General features: G+C 47.1%; 1 protein-coding gene across 3 annotated transcripts in view; it reads left to right on the top strand.

The window, feature by feature from the left end:
- The first annotated feature begins 3,044 nt into the window (after positions 1-3,044).
- Positions 3,045-10,976, top strand: part of ADRA1A (adrenoceptor alpha 1A) — a 28,737-nt gene continuing 20,805 nt past the window's right edge. Inside the window, exons 1-2 of one of the 3 annotated variants that reach the window (XM_083812046.1) lie at positions 3,045-5,667; positions 6,997-8,622. In XM_083812046.1, the coding sequence (XP_083668172.1) occupies positions 7,713-8,622 (910 nt within the window). In that variant the 5' untranslated portion in view covers positions 3,045-5,667; positions 6,997-7,712. The remainder of the gene's footprint in view (positions 5,668-6,996; positions 8,623-10,976) is intronic. The other 2 variants (XM_083812045.1, XM_083812044.1) reach the window with 2 other exon arrangements.

The following is a 10,976-nucleotide window of genomic DNA, read 5'->3' as shown; positions in this document are numbered from 1 at the left end:
CCACGAGATGGCTCTCCATCCATCTGCCCCAAACCATCAGCCGCATGGCGAGGCTGGCAGGGCAGCAGGCTGGCTTGGAGGAGGTGAAAGCTGTGGCTTTTTATGGATTCACTTTTTTTTTCAGCAGCTTTTGGAAATTCAGGTAAAATCCTTTCCAAAATTGTTGATGAGTCATTTTTGCTGAACCGAAGGGCAAGAACCCAGGGTGGAGCGTGCAGGGGTTCCAGACAGGACCTGGGAGCCGCATTGTGCTGGTTCAGCTCATGAAATTACTCCTGAATCGCAAGAAGAATGGAAAAAAAAAACAAAACACAAAAGGACAAGAAAGGCCTTGAAAAGGCTGAGCATCTGGGTGGCTTCATCTAGAAAATGGAAATGGAAGAAACTGGGACCGGGGTTTCTGTTCCCCACAAGTTTTGTTTGGTGATGCACAGAGTCCCCTTGCTCCTGGTCCAGTTTCAAACAATCAAGGATTAAAGATTCAGCCAAATTCTGTCATACAACAAAGAGCCTGAAGAGATTTGCCAAGGGGATCTGTTAGATACGATCTGGTTTTTGACGCCAGAAGGGAGATGCCTGTTACATCGTCCTCCTGGATAGACTCTGAGTGCTGAGTGCTACAGCTTCTTTACACATTTCTTGGACTGTGAAGGTATAGTCATCTCCCTTTCGTGTGGTTACCCTACAGTGATCCTGCATACGGATGCTGCTGCCTGTCAGACCCGCTGTGGAGTTATGGCACACTCACTACTTTCATCTCTTTCTCCGGAACATCTTGTGCTGGCCCCTACTTGACAGGCTCCCAGATTAGATGGAGCACTGATTTATTTTGCCATGGCAGTTTCTGTCCCAATAGTAAGCCCAGTGAGCTCAGAAGACAAGTTTCGGGAGCTCCAGCTGTTGACTTCGTGGGTTTGGGTCTCATCCCTTCCCGTGCCGACGGCCGTGCTGCCCCCAGAGAGCTGCTCCCTGTACCCCCACCAGAGGCACTCGCTGGTGCCCCAATTCTTGTAAAACTCCTGACTCCCCTTACCAGCCTCAGCCCTTGCATTTCAAGGGGATCTCAGACGAGACACGCTGTCAGTAAATAACGGGCAAACATCCACCCGTGGAAAGGCTGCTGGATCATAAGCATCACACCTCCTTTCCCTAAACAATTTTCTCTAACGTTGCCAGTAAACCACTGCTGCCTGGAGGTGGCAGTGGGTGAAGCGAGCTCTGCATTTCCATTCCCAAAGTACCACGGGCTCCTCGTAGACGAGAGGCTCTATATATCAACTGTAACTTCTTGTTATGCTTTGTTGGAAGATCACGCGGGCAAAAGCTGCTGTTCAAGGCCAGTCGGGAGACGGAGGCTGAGCAGAGATCTCACTTGTGTACGGCCGTATGGTAAGAGGATGCCCCGCTCTTGGACAACCAGCCAACGCTCACAGCAACACGAGGGGACAAACAAAGCCCGTGGTGACTTCCAGCCCCGCTGGACTAAGGGAACGTTTCTGAATAAAGACACGACTTCTACCAAAGGCTTTTTCAGAGCTGCGCATCTCTAAAGCAGTCAAGGAATTCACTGCGCTGTGTGCTTTGGATGGGAAAGAAAACTTGCAGGCCTGCAGCGAGTGCTGAGGCACAAGACCAGACCTAAATCTAGCTCAGATCTGGGTGAGATAAAGCAGCACCCTGGTATTGTTCCCGTCACAGTGATGTTGTAAGGGCTGCTGTACAGAGAGCTGCGTGTGCCACACTGGAAGCACGGGCAGAGCCCTGGCCCTACAAAGATCCTGCCTTGCCAGACAGAAGTTGGAAGGAGAAAAGGAGATTCAGGAAGAAAAATCAAGGCAGCAGCATGAAGGCAGGTGTTTCAGAGCACTGGATCCCCCTGGTTCTCAGAGGTGGGCAGGCAGCATATAAAAACCTGGAAGAAGCATTTAAATCATGCCCATCTTGGTCCGTCTTGCTTAAGCTCACCTTCTGCTCCCCTAAACCACTTTACATACTGCAGATTCAGGTGAAGCTAAAGCAGAGAGAAGTGGCATCAACTCTCACTGCAGGAAAGCAGCGGTAATGTTATGGGAAAGGGCCCAGCAAGACACAGAAGGTAAACAAGAAAGAAGCAGGAGGAATGAAAACTGAAGTAGGCACTCATCTCTGGGTAGATTTGTTTCAGCAGTAGGTAAAAATCAATCTTCCCGAGGCTACGAAATAGCACTGCTCTCCATACGTGGTTAGACTTCATCAGATCACCCAAGTAATAAGTTAGACTGGGATATTCTCCATGAGTTGCATGGAAATCAACTTTTAACAACAGCTCTAATTAGGAGGTCTTCAGACCTGCAACTGGACACAAAATCCAGTGGCCCAAATCTTCATCTGCTGTGACCTGAGAAATTATCTTTAGCTTTAACGAAGCTGTATGCAAAGCATGGCTCTTCCTTTCCTGGTAATCAGCCTCTACTTAGTGATTCAGCAGCATGGTGGGAAAAGTCCTCATGAATCCCAAGATGGAAAATTTTAGGCACCTGTAACACCTCACTATTAAAACGCGTTTAATATAAACAAGCAAATCTATCTGCTTTGAAAATGTTCAGCCCCATTTATCTTCCACTCGGCTGTGCTATGAGCTTCGGGCTCTCCTAATCTTAAAAGACAGAGGAATGGGACTACTCCTCCTTCGAGCTGAAGTTTAATAGGCAACATTTAACATCGCTTGCCTTCGAGTGGATTTTCTTTCTCATCCAAGCATAAGCTAAACCCCTACTACACCCCAAGGGCTGATTTCTCGATGCAGTACTTTCCACTGCTTTCTGAAAGGGTGAACAATCTCATCAAAGCCTGCAGCAGCTCAGAGAAGTTACTCCACTGCTGGTCTCAGACAATCCCAGCGTGCCGGAGGTTGGCAGGGACCTCTGGGTCCATCTGGTCCAACCCTGCTCTGATTTTAACCAAGCTACTGAATAAGAGAGGACCAGAGGCTGAGAAGTGACCGAGCAGCTGCGCACTATTTGCCTGTAGCCCTCCCCTGGGAGCCCTTTCTTGCTAATGAATATAATTGGCAATACAGTAAGTAAAGGAGCTTGCTTGTGATAAATGCTATCTAGACAGAGCTGGGGACAACCCTGACGTCAGAAGGATTTCAGTCTACATGAATAAGAAAAGCACGAGGAAAGCATCATACTTCACAGATAGGGAAGAGAAGACTGGAAGCAGACTTGCCAAAGACCTTCTCTGATGGACTTCTGAAGACCTTGCAGCAGAAACAAGGACTGTTCGGCACTCCTGTTCTTTCCACTGCCTGAACACGAAGGCCTGCCTTTCTCTGCAGATCTTACCTGTAGAAAAAAGATGCTGGGTGGGACCCTACAGGATACTCCCTCTCTAGAGAGGATTGAAGCTCCTCGATCAACAGATCTTTGCCTAATTGCCCTTAAAAACTCCCAGTGTCGGGTTTTCCACAGCCTCTGCAAGCAGCCTTTGCCCTGTCTTCAGAGCTGCAAAGCTTTCGATTAAACAGTTCCACCTCTTCCAGCCCCACCGGTCACGTTTTCTAGATTTTTATCATTCCCGCTGCTTTACCCTGAATTCTTTCTGATTAGTACAGAGCTTTTAAACTGGACACATGCAACTCTGGCACAGATCTTGGCAGAGCTGAGCACAAAGACTGCTTCACAAAACCCGGCTGTGTCAGTAATCCTATCCTGTCCTCTTCACCTGATGACACACGTCGACTGTCCTTCGTTTGGTGCCCCTTCTGACGCTGGGCTGTAGGAATTCTCCACCGCGATGCACTCATTTTTCTCTGAGGATTTTAGGACCGTCTGGCGCTTCCTTCTGCTTCCCTCCATTCCAGGAAGATGTCCTCCAACAAGGGTATTACTCATCGGGAGCTGATGGTTTCTGAGCACAGCACTAATAACTGAAGCTACGAACATAAATTTATTTCCATCGGGCACTTAAGAGCTTGGAACCAGCCACCAGGATGAAGAGGTCACACGTACCAGGAGGAGCAAAACCCTGGGCTTTTAGGAGGATTCTCTGAGGATTTTAGGACCCTGGGTCTTCAGTAACTCAAGCTTTCCTTTATTTATTTAGGCTTCAGCCTCTCCTAACATCCATTGTTACTCAGGGAAATCATGGCACAGGGTGACACCCCGGTCTGTGCAGGGGCTTGCTGTCAGCTCGAGGCTTCTGAACAGCCTGCAAAACCAAGCCTTGCATCTATGGGGCAAGCAGCACGGGTGCCAGGAGAGCAGAGGAGGGATGGAGGCTGAGCATTTACAAACCTCTCCTTCTCCCAGTTTGCAAGCTTCTAAAAGTCAGTGTGAATTCTCTCCTCCCCTCATCCCCCTTCTAATTTCCTCTCGTGGGATCTTTTGTTCTAAAATCAAAACTGCAAATGACACAGGAGCTGGAACTGTCATAGGATAAGGATGACTGCACTTTCCCCAACTCTGCCTCATCTCCACAAATCACACATTCACGTTACCTGTTTTTACATCCCCTCCCAGCAGCAATGGCTATCCTAGAAGAAAGCTGAGCCCAGGTTGCTAGAGCAGCGATCAGAGTTACTTGTGATGCCAGCCCTCACCTGGTTCTCTCCTGGGGGATTTGAGCATCACATTTAAAGTTGTCTCAGTTCAGGAAACACAAGAATCCAGCTTTCCCTCTCAGGGTTATCTCAGGGATGAGGAGGTGGATGGGGTGGTGTGGGGAAGCTGGCATGTGGCTCACCCCCGAGGCTACAGGATGGCTTTCTCCTGGCTGTAAAATCCTCATTTGTCTTTTGCTCCCCTCCTTTCACTTCAGGCCACCTGTTTAATATTCATCTGTTCATCAGCAGTGACTCAGGGCACTTTTTAAAAAATGCATCTGAAAGAACCACGCAGAAACAAACCTCACCTCCAAAGCACATTGTGTCCAAGATACTTCATACTCAGCTTCCCTAAACGTACGCTTTAATAGTTATAATCTTCCTATTTCAAATCAGGCCAGTGGCTCTCACTCTCCTTAAAGCAAAGCAGGAGAAAAGAGGAGGAATCTTCAGTGCCCACCTCTCCAGGCTTTCCCTGTCCCCCACTTCCAGAACTTTGTCCCAGCGTGCAGACTGCGTGCTCAGCCTGGCTGCCACCCCTTGTTTTTTATTTCATCCTCCATGTATCTGGCAGGCAACTCTCTTTCTGTATCACAACGAGATTTACTTGTTCACCCATAAACAGGAGCTTACTAGCTGGCTTCCACGTTGGGATCTCCGCAGGAACTGGTAGCTTGCATGGAAAAAAACACTTTGCATGCACCGCTTGGCATCAGATCAGTGCTCTTTCTTTCGGAGCAATACGGGAACGGCAGGGGATTACGGTAATGGCAAGGATACTGCCTGCTACATCAGCAGAGCAGTAAAGTTACTGCTGCTCCTTGACAGCGTGGAGCTGAGCACCGCAACTGGGGAGGGTGCTTTGAGGGATGCTGGAGCCAGACCCCGCGCAGGCACTGGGCTACAGGGGAGCAGAGCAAGGGTGAGTCATCAAAACACCGGGGGGAGAGAGAGGGAGAGAGGCAGTGGATTTGCAGGCAGAGAGTCCCATCTCTGCGTGAAGAGAGGAGCCTGCTGTGTTGTGCTGTGAATCTCCTTTCCAGATGCTCAGAGGAGCTGTGCTGCCTTCTAGAGACTAAGAGGTGAGTGTGGACTGGGGCAGGCACCAGGGTGTAGGACGTGCTCTTGCTCTGAGCCTTCTCTCTCCACAGGTGGAATATTATCTGGTGGGTTTGGGGCATGAATCTGTCATTCTTTTGCTGCATCTCCTTGACTTGCTGGGAAGTTTTATGTGCTTAAAAATCAAGTTGGATCATTTCTTAATTTTCTTGTCCACCTATACTGACCACGGTTATAGTGGTTACAGCTGCTCAGTGCTAGCCACTTTTCATTGATGTGCGTATTGAAATCTGTCGTTGCCTTTCTGGGAATTATTCTTCAACTCATTCCCTCTTGTGGAAAAGAAAATACAAAGATACAATTTTGTTTCACTGCAAGGAAGGCAAATTCCCACAGTGGAATACCTTTTATCTCCCCTCCCCCATGCCCCCTGCTTGCAAACTGGGCATTTCAGGGTTTGCAGTAAGAGTTGCTTCAGCCCTCTTTGCCTGAGGGAAAATGCAGTTTTGAGACTCAGCTCCATGGCAGTTGTTGCTGCTTGGTGTTTGCATAAGGCGCAACAAGAGGGCTTCATCTGAAAGACCTCCTCCTCCTACTCTCAGAGCCTTACCTTAGCATAGACTTAACCAGAATAGTTAGTGGTGATTTTTCAGATGTCTGATCAATATTTTGGATGGGAACACTATACCTACATCTCAGTGTTGTGAAGGGCTTTCAGCTGACACTTGTAGCTTTCCGTCGTACCCCCTGTGTCTCAGTTCCCAGGCTTACCCTCACTTTGCCATCTGATGTACCCTTTCTCCATATTTAGTCAGCTGAGGCTGAGCTTGGCTTCCAGATCCTCTGAAATGTTGTGCCACTCAGTAGGAAACTTGTTCCTTGCAACATCTTCTGCTTCGCAGAAATTGCTTTTCCCTATAGATTCCTAAAATGGGCTGTTCAGCTGGACTAACGAGTAGCTCAACATGTAATGGGGTCACTTAAATACATCTCAGGTTAAACTCTGGACTTACAAACCTGCTTCACAGTTTGTAGTCCTGAATTGCGTCCTGCGGGTTTCTCCCTTCCAGAGCCGGTCTCTGCAGGTGAACTGATAATTACGATTGATTGCTGTCCCTACAGGGCAACAGGCTTCTGCTGAGAGCCTGGTGAGAAAATTCAGGCACCAAAATGCACGTTGGTCCCTTAGTTGTTAAACAATGCTGAGCTGAAAAAGGTTGGTTCCACTGGCTGGAGCCAGCCTGAGGAAGGCTCCCTAAAATAGCTTCCCGCTCTATTCTTATATGGGAACCATAGCAGTAAGCGAGCACTGCTTCTGGGAAACACATTGTTTGTGTCTTTGTCTCTTGCAGGGGGTGATAATCTGAAAGGAGCACAACAGCCTGCGTCACTCACATGGCAAACTTCACTCTCCCCTTCAGAGCAAGCCAGAAGCTGATGTAAACCAACTTCTATTCGTAGCCCAGGTGCCAACTGCTCCACGGCACGCAGAGGCTTTGAGTGACCCTTCAGCCCCTGAGGACCAGCGGTGGCAGGTATCTCAAATGACATTGCCGAGCAGACAGCAGCAGCCTTCACCCTGCCAGGTTTCTGCTAAGGCACTTGTAAAACAGGATCAGGACTAATGCAACGCAATTAAAGCATCAGTGACTTCCTCTTAGGAGACACCTAAATTTGAGGCCCTTTGGAATATTTATGTTACTGAAATATTGAATCTTGCCAAGAAGGCAGAAATGACCTTAACCTGTAATTCCGCCTGTAATCCTTCTCATCACACTACCCTGGGATGTAGGAGGAAGAGCCTCAGCCTCACTTCTGCACCCCAAGAACAATGCAAAAGGGGTTAAATTTGCCTGAAATGGTGGCTATTAACTGTGCTAGAATGGTAAGAACTTAGGGATAAAAGCAGGTTTTCTATTCTGTTTCTGGATCTTTCTTGTTGATCCTGGTGCTGCACTTCCAAGACTTTAAGAACTCTTTTCCCCAGCAAAGCCAGGCAAATGTCGCCTGTAGGACTTTCTGAGAACTGATCTCATCACTCTTTTCACCTGAAAAGGGAGTGAAGTGCATGCATGAACACTGTCAGCCACTCACCATGGTCTTCCTCCCTGGAAACTCATCTGACTGCTCCAACTGCACCCACTCTGTGGGGCCCGTGAACATTTCCAAGGCCATTTTGCTTGGTGTTATTCTAGGGGGATTAATCATTTTTGGGGTTTTGGGTAATATCCTGGTTATCCTCTCTGTAGCCTGCCACAGACATCTTCAGAGCGTTACCCACTATTACATAATTAACCTGGCAGTAGCTGACCTCCTCTTGACTTCCACTGTCCTGCCCTTCTCAGCCACTATGGAGATTTTGGGCTACTGGGCCTTTGGGAGAATCTTCTGCAACATCTGGGCAGCCGTCGATGTCCTTTGCTGCACTGCTTCCATTATGAGCCTCTGTATCATCTCGATAGACAGGTACATCGGGGTGAGCTACCCGCTGAGATACCCGAGCATAGTGACAGAGAAGAGAGGCCTCCTGGCTTTACTGTGCGTTTGGGCACTGTCCCTGGTGATATCGATCGGACCTCTTTTTGGCTGGAAGGAGCCAGCCCCGGAAGACGAGACCATCTGTCAAATCACCGAAGAGCCAGGCTACGTGCTGTTCTCTGCCCTAGGCTCCTTCTACCTCCCCCTGACTATTATCTTGGTGATGTACTGCCGCGTGTACGTGGTGGCCAAAAGGGAAAACAAAGGGCTCACCTCTGGGCTGAAGACTGAGAGATCCCGTTCGGAAGAAGTGACCCTACGGATCCACCGTAAAAACACCCGCGAAACAAGCGGGTCTGCATCCAACCCCAAGAGCAAGCACCACTTCTCAGTGCGCCTCCTCAAGTTCTCCAGGGAAAAGAAAGCTGCCAAGACCCTGGGAATAGTTGTGGGATGCTTCGTTCTGTGCTGGCTCCCATTTTTTGTAGTCATGCCTCTTGGTAAGTAACGCGAAAACCGCTTGTACAGCACCTTCCCTGAAGGGAGGGCCGTGTTTTGGCCTGCCTACAATAGAGCTGATCAGAAAAGCTCTGAGGGAATAATTTTCCATTGGAAAGCTGTCAAAAATCAAAACACTCCCCAGCACGAAACGGTGAACATGAAAAATGAAAGTCTGAGCCAGAGATGCTTTGTTAGGTTTGAAAGGGAAGCATAAAGTTCTGAAATAATGGAACAGTTTTAATGGCCTTTTTCCATATAGAAAATATTCTCTCAGAACTAAGACTAATTTCTGACTGATTCTGCTATAGGAACGGTACCTTTATGTGTGTGTTTAAGTTTGTGGCCGGTTTTCCGGGTGATATAAATTTGTAAAAGGTCAAGACATAAAAGTATTCAGGGTCAAAGCAGCAGTTTACAGCCTTGGGACCAAATCTCCCGAAGTGCTCAGCACCTGATTCCCCACTACAAAGAATAATCAGCTTCCTGCCAGAAAGTTTCACACCATGAAACACCGTATTCCAAACGAATATGTTGTTTAATTTATCATCTGGCCAGTCACAACACAGCAGCAAGGATCCTTCAAACTAATTTTACACTTCTCTGGCTCACATCCTATGCAGAAACCCACGGAGCCCACTGGCCAAACGCTGGCTGCCATTTCAATCATCACACTGACTATGAATATTTATTCACCAGTTACGATTCTAACGGGGGGAAATTTGTTCTGCTTTGCTATCACTGAAATATAAAGTAATTAGAATTTTAATTAAACCTTGCTCAGTCACCTTTGAAGAGACTTTGGGATTTAAAAGCAGAATACTAATTTCATACCTATATCTGAGGGTATGTGGCATATTACCCTAAAGTTTGCTGTGCAGAACTCTACTAAATACAAGCTTTTGAAGCACAGACCCTTAAATCTGACTTGCTCAATTTCAGTAGCTTTTCTTATGGAAAGGCTTACGCTGTAGAGGAAAAATAAAGTAATAGAAGTTTTAGCTAGTAATGGAACAATGTGTACGACTAAAAAAAAAGTCAGCATTACCTATGCACTAAAAGAAAGATTTGAGGGATTATTATTTTTTTAACCCTATAGAAATCTTTTCTTTTTCAATTAACCTTTAGTGGATTTACCAAGAACACCGGGTTGTTTCATAAAAACCTGCCACTAATGTTGCCACATGAGAAACCAAACACTAGAGAGTCTTTTCTGTTGGTCAATGCTGGGAAGTGCTGGAGTTTGAGATGTTGATGTTACATAAGGGGAAGCCCTGAAAAGCCTGGCTCATGCTGCCCAGGATGTCAGCATGTTGGAATGCTGGTTGCCAAGATGTCTGAAACATACCCAAAAAGGGTTTGCGAGAACGCATCAAACACACTTTTCGTTTGCTAATGTGGTTGCCCACACAGAGCTGTTGCTAATTTGCTTTGGATTTAAGAAATTTTCTTGCATCTTTCTTTGATCCCTTATAAGGCAACTTACTTGAGGTTAGTTTCCCTGTATTATTAGTTTTTCTTGTTTTGTTGGTTTTAAAGCCTACAACAAGTCTTTCAAAACCTACTTGTTACTTTTGTTAGAGACAAAATATATATATATTAAACAGACAAGTGGCGCAAGAGAAGTCTTCAAAACAAACAAGAAAACATCCTGAAGCAGACAGTTTCACCCCAAACCAGAAACTCATCCAGAGCTGATTTTATATGGCACTCTACACGTATACAAGGCAGAACACTTCCCCAAGAGATAAGCATTTTCAGATCTATACTGCAGACAGGCGAAGGCAGGCACAGGTAATGGAAGTGGTCCGGCCAGGATCACGCATCCAGAGGGCTGACTTTCCAGCTGTACAGAGCACTCCCCTCTCTGCTGCTGAAGCCAGTAGCAATCGAGGAGCTCGTGATACAGCCAGTTAGAGAACAAGAACTTTGTTGTGCAAAAGACCAGCCCTGCAGCTTTTTTTGTAATGGGACAGACACATAAATAGTTCCATCAGCTGCTGCAGGTCATTTCAGCTGTTTGTAGTCTCCCAGAAGCAGGTCCTCTGTGAAGGATGCCCCATGAAACAGAAATTCTTACCCTTCGCTACACAATCCCCTTCACGTGACTGGCAGGTGCTTGCCACTCTATGCAGCAGCTGTTCCCAGATCAGGGACTACTACTGTTTTATTTACAGCATGCTCATGATCCCCACATCTATTAACATCAGCTCCACCAGCTAAGAATTGAGGTAAAACAAGAAACACCTGGCTTGTTCAGGTGCATTATAAACAGGGGTGGAAAGTTTGGGGTGTATGTATGGGGAGTACAAGAGAAACAGAAGGATATAAGGAGTGGGATAAAGGCATAACATCC

Source organism: Anser anser (genome assembly GCF_964211835.1).
Source record: "Anser anser genome assembly, chromosome: 26".
NCBI lineage: Eukaryota > Metazoa > Chordata > Aves > Anseriformes > Anatidae > Anser > Anser anser.
This window is presented reverse-complemented; position numbering and strand designations above follow the sequence as displayed.